The sequence below is a fragment of the Pongo abelii genome, chromosome 7, assembly GCF_028885655.2.
Source record: "Pongo abelii isolate AG06213 chromosome 7, NHGRI_mPonAbe1-v2.0_pri, whole genome shotgun sequence".
Classification (NCBI taxonomy): Eukaryota; Metazoa; Chordata; class Mammalia; order Primates; family Hominidae; genus Pongo; species Pongo abelii.
This window is the reverse complement of record NC_071992.2, coordinates 154517464-154543121: the sequence shown is the minus strand read 5'-3', so window position 1 is coordinate 154543121 and position 25658 is coordinate 154517464. Positions and strand designations below refer to the sequence as shown.

Sequence of the window (25658 nt, the reverse complement as noted above, 5' to 3'; positions counted from 1 at the left end):
TTAGCATGAAGTGCTGTCGAATTTTGTCAAAGGCCTTTTCTGCATGTATTGAGATAATCATGTGGTTTTTGTCTTTGGTTCTGTTTATATGACGAATTACGTTTTTTGCATATGTTGAACAAGCCTTGCATCCCAGGGATGAAGCCAACTTGATCGTGGTGGATAAGCGTTTTGATGTGCTGCTGGATTTGGTTTGCCAGTATTTTATTGAGGATTTTTGCATCAATGTTCATCAGGGATATTGGTCTAAAATTCTCTTTTTTCAGTGTGTCTCTGCCAGGCTTTGATATCAGGATGATGCTGGCCTCATAAAATGGGTTAGGGAGGATTCCCTCTTTTTCCATCAATTGGAATAGTTTCAGAAGGAATGGTACCAGCTCCTCCTTGTATCTCTGGTGGAATTTGGCTGTGAATCCATCTGGTCCTGGACTTTTTTTGGTTGGTAGGCTATTAATCACTGCCTCAATTTCAGAGCCTGTTATTGGTCTATTCAGAGATTCAGCTTCTTCCTGGTTTAGTCTTGGGAGGGTGTATGTGTCCAGGAATTTATCCATTTCTTCTAGATTTTCTAGTTTATTTGCATAGAGATATTTATAGTATTCTCTGATGGTAGTTTGTATTTCTGTGGGATCGGTGGTGATATCCCCTTTATCATTTTTTATTGCGTCTGTTTGATTCTTCTCTCTTTTCTTCTTTATTAGTCTTGCTAGAGGTCTATCAGTTTTGTTGATCTTTTCAAAAAAACAGCTCCTGGATTCATTGATTTTTTTTGAAGGGTTTTTTGTGTCTCTATTTCCTTCAGTTCTGCTCTGATCTTAGTTATTTCTTGCCTTCTGCTAGCTTTTGAATATGTTTGCTCTTGCTTCTCTAGTTCTTTTAAGTGTGATGTTAGGTTGTCAATTTTAGATCTTTCCTGCTTTCTCTTGTGGGCATTTAGTGCTATAAATTTCCCTCTACACACTGCTTAAATGTGTCCCAGAGATTCTTGTATGTTGTGTCTTTGTTCTTATTGGTTTCAGAGAACATCTTTATTTCTTCCTTCATTTCATTATGTACCCAGTAGTCACTCAGGAGCAGGTTGTTCAGTTTCCACGTAGTTGAGTGGTTTTGAGTGAGTTTCTTAATCCTGAGTTCTAATTTTATTGCACTGTGGTCTGAGAGACAGTTTGTTATAATTTCTGTTCTTTTACATTTGCTGAGGAGTGCTTTACTTCCATCTATGTGGTCAGTTTTGGAATAAGTGTGATGTGGTGCTGAGAAGAATGTATATTCTGTTGATTTGGGGTGTAGAGTTCTGTAGATGTCTATTAGGTCTGCTTGGTGCAGAGCTGAGTTCAAGTCTTATATATCCTTGTTAACTTTTTGTCTCGTTCATCTGTCTAATACTGACAGTGGGGTGTTAAAGTCTCCCATTATTATTGTGTGGGAGTCTAAGTCTCTTTGTAGGTCTCTAAGGACTTGCTTTATGAATCTGGGTGCTCCTGTATTGGGTGCATATATATTTAGGATAGTTAGCTCTTCTTGTTGAATTGATCCCTTTGTCATTATGTAATGACTTTCTTTGTCTCTTTTGATCTTTGTTGGTTGGTTTAAAGCCTGTTTTATCAGAGACTAGGATTGCAACCCCTGCTTTTTTTGTGTTTTCCATTTGCTTGGTAGATCTTCCTCTATCCCTTTATTTTCAGCCTATGTGTGTCTCTGCACATGAGATCGGTCTCCTGAATACAGCACCCTGATGGGTCTTGAGTCTTTATCCAATTTGCCAGTCTGTGTCTTTTAATTGGAGCATTTAGCCCATTTACATTTAAGTTTAATATTGTCATGTGTGAATTTGATCCTGTCGTTATGATGTTAGCTGGTTATTTTGCTCGTTAGTTCATGCAGTTTCTTCCTAGCCTTGATGGTCTTTACAATTTGGCATGTTTTTGCAGTGGCTGGTACTGGTTGTTCCTTTCCATGTTTAGTGCTTCCTTCAGGAGCTCTTTTAGGGCGGGCCTGGTGGTGACAAAATCTCTCAGCATTTGCTTGTCTGTAAAGGATTTTATTTCTCCTTCACTTGTGAAGCTTAGTTTGGCTGGATATGAAATTCTGGGTTGAAAATTCTTTTCTTTAAGAATGTGGAATATTGATCCCCACTCTCTTCTGGCTTTTAGAGTTGCTGCCGAGAGATCCACTGTTAGTCTGATGGACTTCCCTTTGTGGGTAACCCAACCTTTCTCTCTGGCTGCCCTTAACATTTTTTCCTTCATTTCAACTTTGGTGAATCTGATAGTTATGTGTCTTGGAGTTGCTCTTCTCGAGGAATATCTTTGTGGAGTTCTCTGTATTTCCTGAATTCGAATATTGGCCTGCCTTGTTAGGTTGGGGAAGTTCTCCTGAATAATATCCTGAAGAGTGTTTTCCAACTTGTTTCCATTCTCCCCGTCACTTTCAGGTACAACAATTAGACGTAGATTTGGTCTTTTCACATAGTCCCATATTTCTTGGAGGCTTTGTTCATTTCTTTTTACTCTTTTTTTCTCTAAACTTCTCTTTTCACTTCATTTCATTCATTTGATCTTCAATCACTGATACCCTTTCTTCCACTTGACTGAATCGGCTACTCAAGCTTGTGCATGCATCATGTAGTTCTCGTGCCATGGTTTTCAGCTCCATCAGGTCATTTAAGGTCTTCTCTATGCTGTTTATTCTAGTTAGCCATTCGTCTAATCTTTTTTCAAGGTTTTTAGCTTCTTTGTGATGGGTTCGAGCATCCTCCTTTGGCCTGGAGAAGTTTGTTATTACCGATCACCTGAAGCGTACTTCCATCAACTCCTGAAAGTCATTCTCCATCTAGCTTTGTTCTGTTGCTGGTGAAGAGCTGTGTTCCTTTGGAGGAGAAGAGGCACTCTGATTTTTAGAATTTTCAGCTTTTCTGCTCTCGTTTTTCCCCATCTGTGTGGTTTTATCTACTTTTGGTCTTTGATGATGGTGACCTACAGATAGGGTTTTGGTGTGGATGTCCTTTCTGTTTGTTAGTTTTCCTTCTAACAGTCAGGACCCTCAGCTGCAGGTCTGTTGGAGTTTGCTGGAGGTCCACTCCAGACCCTGTTTACCTGGGTGTCACCAATGGAGGCTACAGAACAGCAAATATTGCAGAACAGCAAATGTTGCTGCCTGATCCTTCCACTGGAAGCTTCGTCTCAGAGGGGCACCCAGCTGTATGAGGTGTCAGTTGGCCCCTACTTGGAGGTGTCTCCTAGTTAGGCTACTCAGGGGTCAGGGACCCACTTGAGGAGACAGTCTGTCTGTTCTCAGATTTCAAACTCCGTGCTGGGAGAACCACTACTCTCTTCAAAGCTGTCAGACAGGGATGTTTAAATCTGCAGAAGTTTCTGCTGCCTTTTGTTCAGCTATGCCCTGCCCCCAGTGGTGGAGTCTACAGAGGCAGGCAGGCCTCCTTAAGCTGTGGTGGGCTCCACTCAGTTTGAGGTTCGCGGCCACTTTGTTTACCTACTCAAGCCTCAGCAATGGCAGACACCCCTCCCCCAGCCTCGCTGCTGCCTTGCAGTTGGATCTCAGACTGCTGTGCTTCATGGGTATAGGCTTCATGAGCTAGGCTTCATGGGTGTAGGACCCTCCAAGCCAGGTGCGGGATATAATCTCCTGGTGTGCCGTTTGCTAAGACAGTTGGAAAAGTACAGTATTAGGGTGGGAGTGTCCCGATTTTCCAGGTACCATCTATCACAGCTTCCCTTGGATAGAAAAGGGAATTCCCCGACCCCTTGCACTTCCTTGGTGAGGTGATGCCCCACCCTGCTTTGGCTCACACTCCGTAGGCTGCACTCACTGTCCAACAAGTCCCAGTGAGATGGACCCGGTACCTCAGTTGGAAATGCAGAAATCACCTGTCTTCTGCATTGCTCATGCTGGGAGCTGTAGACTGGAGCTCTTCCTATTCTGCCATCTTCAAACTGAGTCCTCAAAGCTAAATTCTTTATTATACAGTTAGACATTTGGATAACTTGTAAACACAGATTCTTACACTATAATTTTCTTTCTTTTTTTTTTGTAGGGCATAACTTGAGTGTTTATCCTAATTTTGATGTTCCAGTGACAAGTCCTACAATAATGAATCTAAAAGACAAAGAAGTTAACTGTATGGTAAATAGCAATTTATCTTTTAGGGAAGACCTTGTCTTGTCTACCATAAAACCATCCCAAATGGATTCTGATGAAGAAGTTATAAGGTGTCCAGAGACGGCTGAGAATGTGGCCACACAAAATCATATGAACATGTGCTCGGAATCTCAGGTGTATATATCAATTGGTGAATTTCAAAACAAAGCAGGTGTGCCTGAAGATGAATGTTGGACTGGCCAAACATCTGATGCTGGGACATATCCAATGGCAGATGTGGATACTTCTAGAAGGAGTCCAGGCCCAGAGGATGGACAGGCCCCAGTGCTGACCTACATTGATGTAAAATCTAGCAATAAGAACCCCTCCAGAGCTGAACCCCTGGTGGCCTTCAATGCTCAGCATGAGAGTAGGAGCTCTAGAGATAAGTATGGATTAGACAGGACTGGGTTAAGCAAAGTGGTAGTAGGTGGAAGCCACCAAAATGCCATATCTTCAGACAAAACAACTCTCCGTGAATTAAGTACTCTAGGAAAGAGGATAGATCAAGAGGGGAAGATGGTGCTGCTAAGCTTGAAACTCACCCCCTCTGAGCCCTGTGATCCACTAAGTTCTACCCTGAGGGAGCCCTTAGATATTAGGTCTTCCCTGAAGGACTCTCACACAGAAGAGCAGGAGGAACTCTCAGTGCTATCTGGGGTCATCAAGAGATCTTCATCCGTCATATCTGATTCAGGCATTGAGAGTGAGCCAAGCTCCGTCGCCTGGTCAGAGGCCCGAAGCAGGGCTCTGGAGTTGCCCAGTGATCGGGAAGTCTTGCACCCGTTTGTTCGAAGACATGCCCTCCACCGGAACTCCCTAGAGGGTGGACACACAGAAAGTAACACGAGTTTGCCAAGCGGCATCCAGGCTTCTCTCACCTCCATTAGCTCTTTACCTTTTGAGGAGGATGAGCGGGAGGTGGCACTCACTAAGTTAACCAAGTCTGTATCTGCTCCGCACATCAGTAGCCCAGAGGAGGCTGCTGAAGATGCAGGCACCAAGAAGCAAGATGGAGGTTTTGCTGAACCTTCAGATATGCACAGCAAGAACCAAGGTTCCCCAGGATCTTGCTCTCAACTTTGTGATGACTCTGGAACACAGGATGCTGGAGCAGACCATCCCCTGGTGGAGATAGGTTTAGACGCTGACAACCAGCAGGGCCCCGGATACATAGACATCCCCAAAGGGAAAGGAAAGCAGTCTGATGCTCAAGAACACTGTCTTCCTGATAGCAGGACTGAGAACACTCCAGGCGTTGAAACCAAAGGTCTTAATTTAGAAATACCACGTGTCATAGCACTTGAAAACCCCAGGACCAGATCTCTTCATAGAGCACTTGTGGAAACCCCAAAGGGCATGCCTAAAGACTTGAATGTGGGTCAGCCAGCTCTTTCCAACAGTGGCATCTCAGAGGTTGAGGGTCTCTCTCAACATCAGGTGCCTGAATTGAGCTGTACGTCAGCTGCTGATGCCATCAACATGAACTCAACAGGCCAGCAAAGCCAAAGTGATTCACCTTGCATTATGGATGACACAGCATTTAATAGAGGAGTGAATGCCTTCCCGGAGGCTAAACATAAAGCAGGCACTGTGTGCCCCACTGTGACCCATTCCGTTCATCCCCAGGTTTTGAAAAACCAAGAGCTGAAGGCAGGAACTTCCATCATGGGGTCCCATCTGACTTCTGCAGAGACCTTTACTCTGGACAGCCTGAAGGCTGTGGAGGTTGTGAACTTATCTGTGTCTTGCACTGCCACCTGTCTCCCTTTCTCATCTGTGCCCAAGGAGACACCTGCCAGGGCTGGATTCTCTTCCAAACAGACTCTGTTTCCCATCACCCATCAGCCTTTGGGATCCTTTGGAGTTGTTTCTACCCATTCCAGCACGTTGGATGAGGAAGTCAGTGAAAGGATGTTTAGGTAAGCTGGCTGACGGGCTTACCTTTCCCACAACAGTCTTTTAAATTTTTCCACATATTTCTCCATTTCATGCATACTGTTTCAAAATTTAGATATCTGTGATTTTCTGATTTAAATAAGGTAATATATCATATTATAGATAATATATCATATATATTTAATTCATATCATATGAATTTAAAATGCAGAATACTGAAAGGAAGTAAAAATGGTCAATAAGTCTACCTTCAAATGTAACCACTGTGTATATTCTTCTGCATTTTTTCTATGTGAATCTATATCTATTTATGCTTTTTATACAAAAATGAGACCATTCTGTACAAATGGCAATTGTAAATGTTTAATTTAATAATATATTAGAAATATCTTTCTATGTTTATAAATCTATGTTTGCATCATCATTGTAATGATTACACAATATTCTCTTGCATGAATATACCATGATTTATTAACCAAATTCTTTACAAATGAACCTTTAAATTTTGTTCAACTATTTATTTATTTTTTTTTTTTTTGAGACAGTCTCACTCTGTCGCCAGGCTGGAGTGCAGTGATGCAATCTCGGCTCACTGCAACCTCTGCCTCCTGGGTTCAAGCAATTCTCCTGCCTCAGCCTCCCAAGTAGCTGGGACTACAGGCACCCGCCACCACACCCAGCTAATTTTTGTACTTTTAGTAGAGATGGGGTTTCGCTATGTTGGCCAGGATGGTCTCCATCTCTTGACCTTGTGATCTGCCCGCCTGGGCCTCCCAAAGTGCTGGGATTACAGGCATGAGCCACCACACCCCGCCAATTTTGTTCAATTTTTATTATGACTATTATAACTCTCTTATGAATATCATTGTACTTCTACCTTTTCGTGTTTTGAAAGGGGAGTTCCTTAAGAGCCTTTGGGGAATACAATTCTTCCTCAGATTTGACTCCCAAGCACCCTTTAACATTGTGGGGCTTCTAAGTTTACCTTTGTAATGCCAGAATTCATTTCTTCATCCTTGTATTGGGTTTGTATTCATATTGCTCTCCCATCTATAAACTATATATCTGATTATGTATATAATAGAATCATTTTGTCAAAACATCCCATCTTCTTTACCCTTTTGCAAAATGCTGAAGAGTTACATATTAACGGTGTCTCCAGAAGAAATTGCCACAGGCAGGTAAACATTGGGTTTTTGTTTTATAAAGAATGTTAAATACCTATCCTGTGGTACTTGTCATTAATTCAATGAGTACACAGCAGACATAGTAGATGCTGTCCGGTGCCTGCCTGGCCAGGGGTTCCCTTGCTTATATTGTACCTGCAGTCTAACGGAGAGACAGACACATGAGAGAAGTTGATGAGGGCAGTGACTGGGTAAATATGATGTTTCATGTGTGCGTGGTGGAGCCAGAAGGAAAAGCACCTAATTTGGCTTGGGGAAATGAGTGTGAATAGGGATAGTGGCCAGGCAAAGCTTCCTAGAGAAGATGGCATCTACCCTGAGAAGAAAATATAAGAGACAATGATGGTGATGATGATGATGATGATGATGATGATGAGGCTTTATAACAGATAATAACAAGAAATAGTCAGTGTCAAATTTGAGATTCTGACCTTCGCAGTCTGACTCCAGAGTCCAGTCCCTTAACCATCATCTTGCCAGGTAACCAGACAAAGAGCATCATAGCCAAGTTGAGAAAGGCATTTCAGACACACAGGCCCTCAGGCACCCAGGCATGGAAATAAAGCCAAGTCATGTAGTTCATGCAGAAAATTATAAGAAATGTGTTATTTGTGGAGGCTGGGAGTGGTGAGGAGTGATGCTGGAGAAGCAGGGGAAGGCCAAGCCATGGTGGGCCTGGGTGTCAATCAAGTCAAGAAGCTTTCACTTTTTAAAGATTGCGTGGGGCCTTGGAGCTGGGTAGAATCTTTGATGTCCTGTCACTCTGTCTCCTGTTCAATGCAGGAATCACATAAGCATCTGCAGAACCAAAACCCATAGAAGCTTCGGTTTTTTTGTTTGTTTGTTTTTTGTTTTCTCTTATTAATTTTATTTATTTATTTATTTATTTATTTTTATTTATTTTTTTCTTATTATACTTTAAGTTTTAGGGTACATGTGCACAACATGCAGGTTTGTCACGTATGTATACATGTGCCATGTTGGTGTGTTGCACCCATTAACTCATCATTTACATTAGGTATATCTCCTAATGCTATCCCTCCCCCCTCCCCCCACCCCACAACAGTCCCCAGTGTGTGATGTTCTCCTTCCTGTGTCCATGTGTTCTCATTGTTCAATTCCCACCTATGAGTGAGAACATGCGGTGTTTGGTTTTTATAGAGTGCTTTCCTGCCTCCTTGTTCAGAACAAAGCTTCACTCACTAGCATGTCCCCTGGGGGCTCAAGTCAGCATTTGCCACTCAGCAGGCACTTCGCTTGTAGGTGCTCAGCCCTCCTACATACTAACCCAGCTCATTTCCTGTTCAACATGAAGTACACAGCTTGGCTTGTGATTAATTAGTGTATTCTCCAGTTTTTATCAGGCCAAAGAAAAATTTAAAAAAGAACTGAAGATTGAAGGATTTCTGTACAGTGACTTAACTGTACTGGCTTCTGATATACCATATTTCCCACCAGAGGAAGAGGAAGAAAATTTGGAAGATGGAATTCACCTGGTTGTCTGTGTCCATGGCCTGGATGGTGAGTTCTAAAACAAGTTTTCTTCCCAAATTCTGTCATATATACAACTTATAATACTTACGCATTAATTTAGATGAGGTATTCATTCAACAGAATGTTCAATTAGCAACTGTGGAATGACAGTAATTATGATTAATCTAAGGAAATGGTATGGCTTCCTCTTACAGAAAATATCTGTCTGTCACAAAAAATCTGTTAAGTAAATAAAATACATGAATGAATGAATAAATGTAGTGAAGGAGTGAATGGAATAAATCAATACATAAATAAATGGAATAAATGATTAATAGAATGAGTGTCAAAGTAAAAGAAGGAATGGAGTGAATGAATTAATGAAATTAATGTATTATGGGAATGAATATATTAATGAAATGCATGAATACAGTAATTTGAGTCCATGAATTCATGGAATTCATGAGTCAATACAATGGTCTGAATAAAGGAAGAAATGGAGAAGAATGAATACATGTATTCATTTTGAGTAGCTCAGGTTAGTGGCCCAAACTATTTTGCTACCTATTTTTATTTACCTCCCACTTATAGGATACCTTTTGTATACCAGGGACTTTGCTAGGTTCTGGAATTTGCAGGAACAACAAAAACTTTCTCACTCATCAGCTCAATGTCATTCCTGACCAGTCTGTACCTCTCATGTATATGACACTAAAGTAAAATGAGATAAAACTCTCAATAACTTTGTTAAAATAAGAAATCTGATCAGGCTATAGGAAATTTTTTTTCCATCATGCATGTGAAAGATGAAGAATGTTATGAAGATAGAGTGGCTTCACCCCTTTTGTACTGTCAGAAAATGGAGCCATGGATCACATTATCAACTGGACAACAAGTCATAAAAACCACAACCGATACTAAGCACAGGGTGCTTTGGAAGATGACTTCTCTAGTTCAAGGTGCATATGTCTAAACTCTGCAGAATTTTCAGGATCCACTTGTTCAAATTCAATTTCCAAGGGCTTACTTGTATTAACAGAGAGCTGAGCACATTAGTAACAGTTATGAATATTTACACAACTCATGTTGTAAAAAACCTCAAGATTTGTATTCTTATAAACATTCTCAGTTTATTAATAACACCTTATTAAATCATATTTGCTGAGAAAATTTTAAGTTGCAGAAAGTTCTCTTTCCCTCAGTAGCTGAAGGAGAGGGGGCCATTTCTATCCATTACTTAATACTTAATGCTGAATATAAACACTTGCAGCTTTTTTTTTTTCCTAAGGCAGGCTCTGGCATATCATTAGGGAACTTTAAACAATAGAAACAGTGGGACCAAAGAGCCTAATTTTACTGACAAAAATGAAAGAGGGAATGAATAATAACTAACCTCATAACACAAAATGCACAGATTTCCTTTAAAAAAATGACCATTTTATGACTGTGACCCTACAAGTTTGGGCATGTACTCTGACAGGCCACCAACATGGGTGGCGTTTGGGCATATCTGAGTCATCCTTAAGCATTAGAGATAACCCCAAACACCTGGACTTCCCCAATTCCATGTGGCACTCTCACCCTCCTTTGAATCATTGGGTAGTTTCATAAAGAATGATATTTTTCACTCACAGTTTACGAACTACTTTGGAACTATGACCTGTGGGGTATATTTACATGATAAAATAGGTAATTTATATATCCAAATACCCAGCTTCTAACTTTCAACTGTTCAGGGAACTTTTAAGAAATAGGACAGAAATTTATTAAGACACGATTGAACCCCTACGACCAGCATTAAATTTATGCCTCACTATACTTGTATATAAACCTTATTCTGTTGTAGTAAATCCATTTTTTTTCACATGACTTTTATTTTGGGAATGCATTTCCTGTGTTCTTTGTGCCTTGATAGCCTTGCATTCTTAACCTTTCATTCGTCTGCCCTGATGGCCATTGCTGTGCCTCCATAGAGCTTGCTCTGCCATGACTCTTGTTCCCAAGAGACAGTCCTATTCTGTTTAGATAACTGTGCCATGATTGGCTAATTGGGAGGTAGGGGGAGGCTTGCAGATTACCTATAAAAGGCAGCACTAGATAGTCTTCCTTTTAAGTAAGTAACTGAAGATGGGGCTGATGGGGTCCCATTGTGCTCCATCAGCCATTTGAAAGAACCACTTGCAAAATGGAATCTGCTGTGGAAGAAGGGGAGGCGGTGTACCTCCCACTGTTCCTGTATGCAGAGTGTTCACAAGCCACATGCTCACAGATCAGGGATACCTCTATCAAGGTGGGACCGCTAGAAAGAACCAGACTCTGAGTGTGGGGGGCCGAGGGGTGACAAGAGAGCTGGGGTTTGTAGCTGTTTTAGTTGTTTATATTATCTACTTAACCAAAACTGAGAAAACCCAGTAGAAATGGGAAAAGAGGGAGAGATAAAGAAATTCCTCGTGTGTCAACCTTTTATATGACTAACTATGGGACTGGGGTGGGGGTTATCTGTCATTTTTAGGGAACAGTGCAGACCTCCGGCTGGTAAAGACTTTCATAGAACTGGGGCTCCCTGGAGGAAAACTGGACTTCCTAATGTCTGAGAAGAATCAGGTATGATGATAAAAATATCAGAACTGGAAGAACCCTGGATGCATGCTTATATGAGCCTCCTAAATGCACCACGATAATTTATGGACACACACAGATAGGAGGAGACCTTGAAAAGAAACACTGGCCAGGCATTTGGATGGGTTGGAAAGAAAAGACTTACTGTTTTATTTCGGGAGGGAGAGGAAACGGTAAGAAATGAGAACATGTGAATCAGTTACTGGAGCCTTTGCCCTTACAGGGCATTAGGGTGGGTGGCAAGTGAGAGCATAAATTATTTGGGTAATGACTCCCTTCCTAACTGTTGGCACTCAGTTCTGCTGCCTTTACTTGGGCACCTGCTCTATACAAAGTTGTACACCATGCAGTACACAGAGGTATAGATGTTGATGGAGAGAGAAGACAATGACTTTTTGGAGCATCTGAGTACTCTCTACCTGTTTCTTCATTTTATCTTCGTGGCAGTTCTATCACACATTGATACCACCATCTCCTCACAGGACAGGGAACAGAGCTTCTGGGAGTTAGGCAGGGTCTATGTCAGGCTGTCCTGGAGAGGAGGATACTATATATGATCTCCAGGAAGGTAATTCCTGTGTGCACCCAACTTTAATACGTGAACAAATCTGACGCACTATTAAGAGAGGATGGCCAGGCGCGGTGGCTCGCACCTATAATCCCAGCATTTTGGGAAGCCAAAGCAGGCAGATCGCTTGAGCCTAGGAGTTCAGAAACAGCCTGGGCAACAAAGTGAGACCCTTTCTCTACAAAAAATACAAAAATTAGCTTGGTGTGATGTTGTGCGCCTATATTCCGAGCTACTTGGGAGGCTGAGGTGGGAGGATCACATGAACCCAAGGAAGTCGATGTTGCAGTGAACTGTGATCGCACCACTGCACTGCAGCCTGGGTGAAAGAGCAAGACCCTGTCTCAAAAAATAAAACCAAACCAAAACAAAACAAAACAAAACAAAACAAAATAAAATAATAAATAAAATAAAATATAAAAAATATAACCAGGCCTGTCAGAGGAGGGAGCAGGGAAGTGAGTGAGCAGCACTTGCTCGCTTTGTGTTTGTGATTTGTGCTAGTGAGGTTTTCTTTTCAGGGAAGATAAGAATTGTTAGCAAGATAGATCTGGTCAGGAAATAATCCTTCCAGGTGTGCACATCCAGCTACTCTCTGATGCAGCTTCATGGCTGCTGGGTTCAACCTGGAAAACTCAGGTCTTTAGAGCTGGACCTTTACACCATTCACTTAATTGCAGGAGTTGGCCACTCAGTACTGATTATGCACTCGTTGTTGTTACTTTTTGAAAGTTGCCTCATCAGCAGGTCCACTTGCAGTATATATTAATATTCTTTTAAACACCTTGGTTGGGGAGTTCCTGATAATACTTTTTAAACCTGCAGTGATTTCCAAAGCATAGCTCATCATGGTCAACTCAGGCCTCATAAATATAGCCATTTGTTTAAATAATGTATATGTTGATTAATATTTTATAGATGAGGAAATAGGCTCTGAAAAGTTAGAGAAAGAAAGCAGCATCTCTCTTAGGTGTATTTTACCTATTTGGTTTGTTTTTGAAATGGAGTCTCGCTCTGTCGCCCAGGCTGGAGTGCAATGGTGCAATCTCAGCTCACTGCAACCTCCACCTCTTGGGTTCAAGCGATTCTCCTGCCTTAGCCTCCTGAACTACAGGTGCGTGCCACCACACCCGGCTAATTTTTTGTAGTTTTAGTAGAGACAGGGCTTCACCATGTTAGCCAGGATGATCTTGATCTCCTGACCTCGTGATCCACCTGCTTTGGCCTCCCAAAGTGCTGTGTTTACAGGCATGGGCTGCCGCGCTTGGCCTATTTTACCTAATTTTTAACATGGCACTAAGGAGGTGGCGACATTATCCCCCTTTAATAAATAAGGAGACTGAGGTTTAGATGGGAAGCAACAGGTCCAGGGCACAGATCCCATAAGCAGAAGATCTTATGGTTCTTTCTTGTTCCAGGAAGTCTTAGCAGTATGCTTTATTCTCTCGCGCCTCAAAGCTCATTGGATGGCAGGTGACAGATACTCGTAAAGGTCTTCTCTTCACCACTGCTATCCCCCACCACGTACTCCTTTCTTCACAGGATAGACATTTGTGAGACACCCTATTCACTTTTCCTAGCTCTTGGCAGCCCATAGTGTTATAGACAGCTCCACATATGAGGAACTTTTCAAACATTTTTGGATATTGGCCCCAAATCTGTTTCTCTTTGACTCTAATTCATGTTTCTAAAAGTTAGTCCTTGAGGTTATAGAAACCAATCTAATGTATCTTCCTTGTTGCTGCCCTTCAAATATTCAGGGACATGTGTGGCATTCCTCCTCTTCCTTTGATCTCCTGGATCCTTCAACCATCCATTCTAAGATGTGGATGACTTTACGATCCTTCCCAAAGCTGACTGCATACTGTAAAGGCTATGCCACAGAGAGGGGAGGGCCTTTGGAGTCAGGTCTGTCTCGGTGTGAACCCTGGCTCATGTGAGGTGAATAGGCGGCCTCCCCTCCCAGAGTCTATTTCCTCCTCCTTGAAGCAGGGGCGGCAATCCCAGTGGCACGCTGACACGCCAGGCACGTGCTGTGGCAGTCGGCACCACAAGCTTGCTACTTCAGTGGCAGCCACCCTCCCAGCTGAGTGTTCCTGAGCATCTCCATGTTTCTTTCTTAGAGCCGCAGTCTGTGGGCCTTTTGTCCTGAAGTCATATCTTATCCTGTAGCCCTAACATCGGAGGTAGGCACACCCCCAGTAGATACCACGGTGTTTAGTGGAAGAAGACAGGCTGTGCACAGAGCCCAGCCCCCGCCACAACCATACCCAACACCTGTTCCTCTCTCTTCTTCCAGATGGACACATTTGCAGATTTTGATACTATGACGGATCGGTTATTGGATGAAATCATTCAACACATTCAGTTGTACAACCTCTCCATATCCCGAATTAGGTAAAAGGAAACCACAGGTAGTTAATGCTGGGGGAAGAGGGGGGACATTTTTGAGTGTTTGCTGTAAAAAGCAATAATATGATGCCTTCTGTATACCACTGAGCTAAGCTAACTTGTGACTTTTAATAAATTACTTTTAAAGCAGAAGTAAGTACTAGGCCTGGCGTACACATTCATCTCTGCCATAGTTTATGTCAGGGAGAATGAAAATTCTGTAGTTCTGTAGAAAGAGTCTTGGACTGAAAACAAAAATTCCTAGGTTTGAATTCTTGTTCTAACACTCACAAGTTGGAGTCTTGTTTCTTGCCTTGTACCAGATATATAACCTTTTGTAAGGTTTCTAAATCTCTAAACCTCTGTTTTCTTATCTATTAAGAGGAACTAGTACTGAGATGATGTTTGAAAAAGGCCGGGTGCAGTGGCTCACACCTGTAATCCCAGCACTTTGGGAGGCTAAGGCGGGTGGATCACGAGGTCAAGAGATCGAGACCATCCTGGCTAACACAGTGAAACCCCGTCTCTACTAAAAACACAAAAATATTAGCTGGGAGTGGTGGCGGGCTCCTGTAGTCCCAGCTACTCAAGAGGCTGAGGGAGAATGGCGTGAACCTGGGAGGCAGAGCTTGCAGTGAGCCGAGATTGCACCACTGCACTCCAGCCTGGGCGACAGAGTAAGATTCAGTCTCAAAAAAAAAAGAAAAGAAAAGAAAAGAAAAGAAAAAGCAGAATGAGTTGCCCACCCCAAAGAGAGGGTTTCAATCAACACTACTCTTATTCTTACACTGTACCAAATGTTTCAGTGACGACAGTGCTAGTAAGCAGCTTGCATTTTTCATGCATTTGAATATGTAGACGTAGTGCTAATCCCTTGATATACATTATCCCTTTTAGTCTTCAGATACAAAATGTTACTTCTTTATTCCACATATGAAGCCTATAGAGGTTAGATTTAAAAAAAAAAAGAACAAAAGAAAAGCTAGGTAAGGCAGTTTCATAGGCTGACACTGATTTCTTTTCTTGGCTGGTTTTATGCTCATCATGAGTAGAGGTGGGGAGGTATAGCCTCTCATATAATAGGCTCTCAATAAATAAGTACTTAACTTGAGAGTAATGATGCATTGAACACGTGGGCCTGTGAGTAGCAGTATGGCTGGAGCAGAGCCTGCAGGAGGGGGTCTAACAGCATGGGCTGTGAGCAGGTGGTTCAATATATACACAGCGGGTGAAGGAGAGGATGAATGGCATTGTGAGGCCATCCATATATGAATGGTGTCCCAAGCAGGATAACCACTTGGGACTTGATCCTGTGAATGACCAGGATATTTCAATGCTCAGAGGTGCATTTCAGGAAGGACCTTCCCTTCCCCCAGGTGGAATAAAAGCAGGCTGCTTTAACAGCATGAAGCTGGCTGAAATGCCCACACTTCTCCTCTGACTGGGCACAAAGCTCCCATTCACAAAGACCCCATCTCGGGCTTCTCATGGCCAGGGTTTGGAAACCTGATGAGGTTGACTTGGCAGTCCCTATTCTCTTTGCCAGTTCCCCTACATTCAGTGGGAGGTGGAGAACGCTGGCCCCTGATGCTTCCAGCACTGCACTCTTGGGCAGCAGCATTCACCGTCACACTCACGGGTACCCCTTCTGTTTTTCCACAGCTTCATTGGCCATTCTCTTGGCAACATCATCATCCGATCGGTCCTCACACGGCCCCGGTTCCGGTATTACCTCAACAAACTCCACACGTTCCTGTCACTCTCTGGGCCTCACCTGGGAACCCTGTACAACAACAGCACCCTGGTTAGTACAGGTAAGATTCTTCTAGGACTCGTCATTCCTCAGAAGTAATCTGGGGCCTCTGGGGTGTGAAACTGGGGACAGGTTCTTCCACATGGAACCCTGTGACTGTGCAGTCTTTTCCAAGCATGGCATGGAGGGAGGAGTCCTGTCCTTAGAGGTGTGGCCCTTGTGTCTGGGGGCTGAGTGAGGTGACACTAGATGTTTTCCAGGATCCTTTCTGCCTTCAAATTTCTGTGAAAAAAAGGCAATGTCCTTGGGGTCCTGGTTGGAAAAGACTGACAAGACACGGTGTTGTGATGAAGAGAACAGGGACTCTGAATCAGGCCACCTGCATGACAAACCTGTGGTTAAGTCCTGACCAGGACACTTGAGGGAGACTGTGGCATAGACATTTAATCTCTGTGCTCCTCAGTCTCCCTGTTTGTAAAATGGAGATTATGTGTGTGTGTATCTGTGTTTGTGTATATGTATGTATACATATATGTATGTGTACAAGCATGTATACATATATATGGTACATAGGTGCATATGTGCATGTGTGTATCATAGAATTGTTGCAGATTACACAGGGGAAGGAAATGAGGTTGACTAACATCTATGGGAGGTTGAATATATCAGCAAGAGCCAGACAAAGAAGGACGTTGAATGACTCGAGAAGATGTTAGACTTACCCCGTAGACCTTGTAGATACTACTCATGAGATTTTAGCTGAGGAGGTGACATGGTTTGGTGTATGGAAGCCCAAGGAGGGCATTGAGTTTTATATGTAATAACAAATCGTTTATTAAATCATGTTCTTAACAACTACCTCAGTAGTCTCTGATTGTTCAAACCCATTATGTGGCATTAGGGTCGCCCCTGATAAGCTTCCTTGTCCCTGCAATCTTCCAGGCCTCTGCCACTGTCCCCTGTCCTCTCCCACACTAATGTTGTTTCCTCATGACCTGGTCAGTTTAGTTAGTTTGCTTTTAAATTATTTTATGGCATACTTGTGAACATGAGTTATCCGACACAATGGCACATAACAAATGGAAGTCCTTTCCTCTGCACTCTGTTTTCCTCCCCAACCAAGGAAGCCATTCTTTGGACAGAAACAAATTTGTTAAACTACATTTTTCCCCCACAGTTATAAAGGAATCTTGCAACATTATGAAATATTTTTAAAAAAGAGAGGCTTTACCAATAATTTCTCCAATCTAGCATATCCAAAGTAATTTTATATATTTCATTCTACTTATCTTTGCACACACACATTGACTTAGCAGTCAGTGTAATATATGTACATACCATAGCTTGCTTATTTCCTTGTGTTTCTATCAGATTAATTTGCTTGTTGTGGTTACATAATCCTTACACTCATCAATGTTAGTGTTTGCCTAAGCTTAGCTAAACACATGAGATTTTTTTTTTTTTTTTTTTTTTTTAAGAGAGAGTCTTGCTTTTGTCGCCCAGGCTGGAGTGCAATGGTGCAATCTCGACTCACTGCAACCTCTGCCTCCCAGGTTCAAGTGATTCTTCTGCCTCAGCCTCCTGAGTAGCTGGGATTACAAGTGCCTGCCACCACGCCTGGCTAATTTTTTAATAGAGTCGGGATTTCACCATTTTGGCCAGGCTGGTCTCGAACTCCTGACCTCAGGTGATCCACCCACCTCGGCCTGCCAAAGTGCTGGGATTACAGGCATGAGCCACCATGCCCAGCCAACAGATGAGTTGTGAAGTGAGACATTTATTTTAGCTTTACTGTATCCTAAATGTATCTGTAAGGATCATTCTTATATTCTTTTCGCATTGAAAATTATTACCCTAGGCTTCTTTTTCGGAAGGAGATTGACTGGATTGAAGAGTGTGGGTAGTTTCTTACTCCGAAGGCCATTGTCCTATCATTTTTGCAGGATGATTTAAGTCCTTGCCACCAGTACATGAGAGGACAAATTTACCTCTAACTTCCCAACTATTTGCTAGTATGCCTACTTCTCTCTTATTTTCAAGTTAACTAAAATTCACAGTTTAACATTCATCTCACCAAAATTCCATCCCAATTATTTTTTGTTTTGTTTTATGTTTTTGATTTTTATTTTGTTTTTGTCTTCCTAGGCTTATGGCTCATGCAGAAACTGAAGAAATCTGGGTCTCTACTGCAGCTGACATTCAGGGATAATGCTGATTTGCGCAAATGTTTCCTCTACCAACTAAGCCAAAAAACAGGTCAGTGGTTTCCCCCACAGCTGCAGTTATGAGTTTGAGCTTGGGATTCAACTCCTGAGACACAAATGAGATATAATGCTACACTGATTCACTCACAGAAGGGCCTAGTCAGGAGGCCCAGCACTCAAAGCCTCTTCAGCTCATTGGGAGGCCAACAGCTACCAGGAACTCAGCTCCTCTTGCCCGTTGCCCATATGGCACGTGAGAGATTGAGCCAAGGTGTGTAGGATCATTTCAATAGCCAGAAGCTGTAGCTTCCACTTTGTGCCAGTTTTTCAATGTTCTCATTGCATAGGCCTAAGATCTGTGTGCCAACTTCACCCAGGTACAGGCCCATCTACAAAAAAGGCAGATGCAACACTTTCTGCTGATGTTGACTGTGCAGTGGGAGGCGGGGGTCATCGTCAGGCAGGCCTGCTATTATGCCTGCACCCTCTCTCTGTCACATGGAAGTGCATAGAGGTGATGAAGACCCTGCCTGCTACATGGGAATGTCCACAGAGGACAGCAGTAAGGGTGATCATTGCCGAGTGGTCCCCATGTCCAGTCGGGGAGTGGAGCAGCTGATTGATTGCCCTGCTCACTCCCATCACGCAAGCTGGCCTGGCCCAGGGTCTGTTCTTGGTCATAATCTTCCACCGTCCTTTAAACACTGACTCTGCTAATCCCTCTGTGCCTGTGAATCTGGTGTAGCCACGGGCTGATCTGTGAGCCTGGCTGAGTCCCTTTCCTACTTTCTGCCTCTGTGTGTTGAGTTGAGCTCTTAGAGCTATCTTCTGTGGAGGAGGAGGAGGGAGGCAGGACTTGGCAGAAGAAGGTGGGACTGCAGTGTGATCACCGTAGAGCTCATCAGGGGTGCAGGAGCTGGGGTGGCCCTGGAGAGCTGTCCTGAAGGAAGGGGAGGGGCTGGCCATTACACCTTTGTCTTCCTCGCCCGTGTATTGGCCAGCAGTTGAAGTAGGCTGCCCCCAATGTGTGATGTCTGATGAGGGGACCCACTTCAGTAGGGCACACATAGCTAAGAGCTGACAGCCGCCCACCCAGCAGGATCTGGGGAATCAGAAGGACGGTCTCAGTACAGATGGAGTGTCTGGGTAGTCTGCAGTGCTCAGGAGATTCACCATGGGCTCTGAGGCCTGGAGGGATACACTGTGATGTTTAATTTGAAGGGTCCCTCTGTCTGCATTGTGGGGACAGATTGCAGGAAGGCAAGACTGGCTGCAGAGAGGTGAGTTCTGAGGCTGTTTTCCTATAGCATGGGACGTGGTGAAGGCTGGAATTAGAGGGGGTGCTGGGGTTGAGGAGGAAGAACTGAGGAGGAGAACTAAAGATAGACTGAGTTTTCTTTATGAACCCCTTAATATTTCTATCCCCAAAAGGCTTTTTTGGTCACATCCTTGTTGCTTATTTCTCTGTGTCCAGAGTAGCTTTCTGTGTGTCTCATTAGCTTTCATGGCTGATGAGAACAGGCTTCATCTCCACTCACAAATGCAGAGCCCCTGTGTAGTGACTTCTTTCCTCAACCTGCCATAGGCCCCCACGATACCTCTGTGCCATCTGCTGTGTGTTGTTAAACCTCAGGACAGAATGTCCTTGTGCGATGACACAACTAGTGTGTGGTGTGTCAACATTTTTTCTCTCTCTAGGACAAGTCTGGAAATTTGTGCAAATTTCCAGAGGGTGTTGAAGTTGAAACTACCTGGGTAAAAAGCACTCATCTGACTAATTGTTACAGGGCTGCAGTATTTTAAAAACGTCGTGCTGGTTGCGTCTCCCCAAGACCGTTATGTGCCATTTCATTCAGCCAGGATTGAAATGTGTAAAACTGCCCTCAAAGACAGACACACAGGTAAGCTACATTTAATTTTTGCTCAGGGACTTTCTGATTTGAAAAGCAAAAGTAAATTCATGAAATTAACTGCCTATTGGGAACACCTGGGCTATAGGTTTAGCATTGCATTTATCTTAGCTTAGTGATAGGACGAACATAGCTCATCTCGATGTTACTGTGCCAGATCCTTCCTTTGTGTAATCAACAGTCACATGTTTATTAGATTATGAAACTTTTGTTCAGTCCTATTGTGTGCCAGCCACTGAAATTGATGACTGGGATGTATAAATCAATGAGACAGGCCCTGCCCTCAAGGGGCACATTGTCTAGTTGGAGCCTCGACAAGTAATAGCAATGAGAGTAAAATATGATAAGTCAAAAGATAAAATAATTCCTAAGGCATTAAGGCAGCCCAGAAGTGGAACAGGGCACAGGACAGAGTCAGACGAGGATCCCTGGAGATGACAATGAGTTAGGTTTTAAAGGATAGGTAGGAATTTTCCAGACAATCAAGATGGATGTGGGCTGGCATTTGTGGTTTCCTTTGGTTAATTTGTTTAATTGTTTTTTTTTAAAACATGTTTTTAGCTTTTAATTTTGAAATAATTTTATACTCAAAAAATGTTGCAACAACAGTACAAACAATTCCTATATATGTTTCACTCTGATGCCCAATATTAGCGTCTTACATAACCATTGTACCATTATCAAAATCAGAAAATTAATACTGATTCAATATTATTATCTAATTTATAGACCTTATCTAAATTATGTCAGTGTCCACTAATGTCCCCTTTCTCTTCCAGAATCCAATCTAATTTGTTTATTTCTATGTCAGGCATATTGATTATTTTTTAAGTAAATAGTAGTTTTGTTATATTTTAAGGTACTATCAAAAAAATAGTGTACCAAAGGTCCAAAGATTTGGTGCTAATATATAATTGGGTCTATTCCAAATTTTCATGGGTATCTAGAAAATACAACAGGAATTTTGATGAAAAAATATTTAAACATTAGTTTTAATACATAAAATAGCATTGTGCTTTATACCATCTAGTATATGTAATGAAAAGTAACACAGGGCATATTCTAAAATGATTCTTTTTTTCTGATTAAAAACATTATAGAATATTTGAAAAAGTCAAACTCATTTACATAATTTATGATCCTTTCTAACTCCACCTCTATCACTACCTACTTTTCATGTTCTTCTAGTCTGTCTCTTCATGTGTGTTCATGATAAATGTTATAATTTTGTGTCATGATTTGATTTAGACTAATATAGTTATTTGTCCATGTTAATAAAATATCATAAATACAAACACATTTTAATAATTATAGACTATATATATGCATATACCATAATTTAATTAACAACGTCTCAATTACTGCACATATAGCTTGCTTCTGGAAGGTTTCCTTTTTAGTTATTATGTGATGAAAGACTTTGCATGTGTAAATTTTTAATACATCTATGGTATTTCATTAAAATTGATTTCTAGTAGTGGTATTATTGGAGGAAAATGTTAATGAGTTACTACTCTTAAAGTTTTTTGCCAAATTCTCTTCTAAAATATTGATACCAGCAACATGTGTACTGTTAGAGTATATTAGTGCCTGCCCATCTCACTCTACTGTCTCTCAGATTAAATATTAATTTAAAGATATTTGCTTATAATTTTTCAGCCTGAATTTTTAAATATCGATGCTTTTTTATGTATATTTTTAATTCATTTTTAAATATTTTCTAATTGCCCATGAGACATCATTATATGCTAAGACCTGTGACAATAAATAAAGAGTTAATGATCTGGTTTTCAGTTCAGATTTGACTAAACATAGCTGTTGTCAATAGACAGCCAAACTGTTTCTTTGTGCAGGGATTTGCTAATTTTCCTTGCCTGCTTTCTTATCTCCCTGACATAGAGAAGTATTTTTGTTGACATTTCAACCTTGGTAAAGGCTGAAGAACAGAGTTCAACAACTATGGTCCACAAGCCAAATTCAACCCACCTCTCATTTTGTAAATAAAGTTTTATTGAAACATAGCCACACCCATCATTTACATATTGTATATGGCTGCTTTCACGCTAGAATTCAGAATTATGTTGAGTAGTTACACTGCACGTCCTGGAAATCCTTAAATATTTACAGAGAAAGTCTGACAACTGCTGCTGTAGCATAGCAAATTGTATTTATTATGGGCCAGGCACAATTCATGCGCTTTGCTTATCTTATTTAATATTCACAATGGCCACTTAAGGAAAAGGGAGTGTATCTTCAAAGGATATTAATATATGACTTAAATTGATTAATCATCCTGTTAGTCATCTTAAGAAAAAATCGCCCTCTCTTTTGTTAAATTTGTATTTTCTGTTACACTTTTACATGGACATCAAAGAAATGTGGCTTAATTGGTGAATTAAGCAGATTGGAAGTCTTGATACGAAGTTTAGTTTATATGTGATTATCACTTTTTTTTTTCTGGAAGAAGTACCAATATTTTTATTTTTCAAAAATTCTGAAATAAAATACCTCTCAACCTCTCTGACTTCACGTAACCTTCCAATTTATTCTCTACATTGTCATGTAGATAATTTGCTCCTATGCCAAAAGTCCATCAATTTAAAAACAGTGCTGTATTTGAGAAAACATGTAAGAGTTTGCTATATACGTTAAAAAATATACCAATGATTGCCTCCAGGGCTTATGAAGCCAATCAAGGTCTCAACAGAAAATGATCTGGTTGAGTAATCACTACATTTTGAGTGACTTTTTTCTTTAAATAAATGACCTTCTGACCTTTATTGTGTATACAATTTAAACAAATTATGGTATTTGTGTAACAATATATGCTTCTATTTCCATTTATTGGCAACATTTATTATTCTTGTTATTACATAATATTCACATATGTCATTTAAAAATATGATTATGTAATGTTCATCAACATCATTTTAAAGGAGCACAGAATTGTTTAGCCCACAAAGCATGGTTTACTTAACTATTCCTCTGATGCTGAATTTTGGCTGACCTGCATTCTCCCTTGGAAAGACTATTTCATGCATAAAATTACTGTGACATAACCTCATATCATATTATTGCCTGTTGTAATGACCGCTACTCTAAGACATTAATGGGCTCTTGGGAATGACCATACCATTTGTTTTAACCCCAAATTCTTTTTAGCTGAATTGACATGGCTACAATGAAATCCCTAATTATTTCAATTTCACGTTTCAATCCCTTTACCTCAAAGCTCCTACCAAGACCCCAAGAAGAGGGGGGAAAAGAAACACCCCCAAATACATACCCCCTGCATGATGGGGAGTCCAGCTGTCCATCCCAGTCTGGGAAAGCAGACCTCTAAGTACTCTCCCCTGCCGATAACTGGAGGGAAAAGGAAAACGGTGTGAGTTCCTTCACGTGGCATGAGGGAGTGTCCAGAGTGAGGCTGTGGACTGTTAAACTCAGAATAAGCTCTCTTTCATCACCCAAAGTGACTGCTCTACTGGCTTTGTAAAACAGACCCAGTTGTTTGGAGTGGGTACCCAGAAGCTTACCTGACTTACAACTTCCAATTACTATCTCCCCAGTTGGTCAAAAGTAAAATATCCCAGCTCTCAGGATCATTCCAGAAGGTGTCTGTCAATGATATAAAAGTTGTCACAAACAGTTTTTCAGAAAAGAAGAACACAGGGCTAGGAGATACAAATCGTAGATCCAGGTGTGCAAATTTATCTATTGTTCAGCAATTCAACTGCACTGCATGGCTCCGAGACCTCCATGGCCTGATGCAAAATTGCAACTGTGTCACTTTCAGGTGGAAACAGTCAATTCAGACTAACAATTGTAAAAACAAAACAAACCAACATAAAGAAAACTGCATTCTCCTTCTTTGGAATCAGAGGAGTCGGGTGAAATACCACGTGGCTTGCATTATGCATGACATCAGAAAATGTCTGCTTCCAGTTCTCTATTGAGCTGTGTTTCCAACCCCCAAGATCCCCTGAAATAGAACTTGAAACTCTGAGGGTCCTCTCTGGTGTAGGCCTCCTTCTCTGCTACCCTGCTGGGAGGCACAGCTATTATTGAGAACACGAACACGGCTGTCATAACTTCTGGTGCATGGGTTCATAAAGCCGCTATTAGGAATCCCCTTCTGACTTCTGGCTATTGTAATCTGACTAGAAAAAGAGAACTTTGATTTTATTTCATATTTCTTTCACTAACATTAGGAAGAGGTTGGAAACTGCTGTATGACAGGTCTGCCCAGGAACAGAATTTCGACACACATCCAGTGATGTTCTCTAGATTCCACTGCTAATTTCTGCACCAGCTTCATGTCCTTCTTCCCCCCTTTACAGGGCCAGTTTATGCAGAAATGATCAACAACCTCCTGGGCCCTCTGGTTGAAGCCAAGGACTGCACTTTAATCCGACACAATGTGTTCCACGCCCTGCCCAACACTGCCAACACCCTGATCGGCCGAGCCGCTCACATCGCTGTGCTGGATTCAGAACTCTTCCTGGAGAAGTTTTTCTTGGTGGCAGGACTCAACTACTTCAAGTAGTGGCTTTGAGGGAGCAGGTCTTTGGTAATGCTTATGATCGGTGGAGAGCTTTAGCTGAGACCTGCTTTTACAGACCTCACCATTTCAGAATGAAGCTCCAAGGGAACAGCATTGGGGGATGGAGGCTCGGGTGGAACCTGACATGAGAGGTGCTTTCGTTTTGGAGACTCGAGAAAGCTGAGCAAATAGACTAAATGACAACAAACTTTGCTTGAATTTGTATAGTTACCTGGAGTGTCATTCAAGATGTTTTCTAGGAAAAATATGAGAGAATAAACAGAATACTTGGGAGTTGGTGAGCTCCCCTTGCTAGCCACTACTGGCTTACTGAGAGATTACTCCAATTTAACTAGACTTGCCCAATATGTTACTAGCTTATAGCTTTATCATTTCTGATTAAGTGCACACAAGCATTTCAGAACTCAGGTTAACCTCTGTGCAGAAGTGGAACATATTTGTGTAAATAGAATCCTCAATAGATTCAAATGTGTCAGTTGTTCAAGAAAATGTGATGCCCATATTCATATTCTCTCTTCATGTTTTCTAAACAAGGGAGCAAGGAATGTGTTACAAATCCCAGTTTTATTTCATAACAGCAGTGAGCAGGGTGACTTAAGGTAAAGAGGGATAAAGCTGACACTATTGGTAAATACAAGTTTGTTACAAAGAAACTTGGCTCTAGGAACATACCAAACTATGAATAGTTGCTCCACCTACTTCCCCAGACTTCTTCTATGCAGAGCCCTGATCCACAAATTATTTTAGTGATTGCTTACATCTTTGTCTGTAGTAGGGAACATTGAGTGAGACTAACCTAGCAGAAGGGGGCACTGAGATGAATGCACACACGTGTGAAGCTCCTGCTGATACACTTCCAAAGACATGCTATGTTAGCATTTGATGCAATTGTAAAAAATTAAAACCATTAACATGGCCAGCTGCTTCTCCTC

The 25658-nt window shown here is 41.7% G+C and overlaps 1 protein-coding gene across 9 annotated transcripts in view; it reads left to right on the top strand.

The window, feature by feature from the left end:
• The window catches only part of FAM135B (family with sequence similarity 135 member B), a 362884-nt gene extending 337971 nt beyond the window's left edge, over positions 1 to 24913 (top strand). For 5 of the 9 annotated variants that reach the window (XM_024251153.3, XM_054518867.2, XM_054518866.2 and 2 more), the window contains 8 exons: positions 4055 to 6080; positions 8599 to 8765; positions 11230 to 11321; positions 14204 to 14301; positions 15958 to 16109; positions 18194 to 18304; positions 20040 to 20153; positions 24503 to 24913. In XM_024251153.3, coding sequence (XP_024106921.2) covers positions 4055 to 6080; positions 8599 to 8765; positions 11230 to 11321; positions 14204 to 14301; positions 15958 to 16109; positions 18194 to 18304; positions 20040 to 20153; positions 24503 to 24708 — 2966 coding nt within the window. In that variant the 3' untranslated portion in view covers positions 24709 to 24913. Of the gene's footprint in view, positions 1 to 4054; positions 6081 to 8598; positions 8766 to 11229; positions 11322 to 14203; positions 14319 to 15957; positions 16110 to 18193; positions 18305 to 20035; positions 20154 to 24502 lie in introns of those variants that run through there. The other 4 variants (XR_010141340.1, XR_010141341.1, XR_010141342.1 and 1 more) reach the window with 4 other exon arrangements.
• Positions 24914 to 25658: the final 745 nt, after the last annotated feature.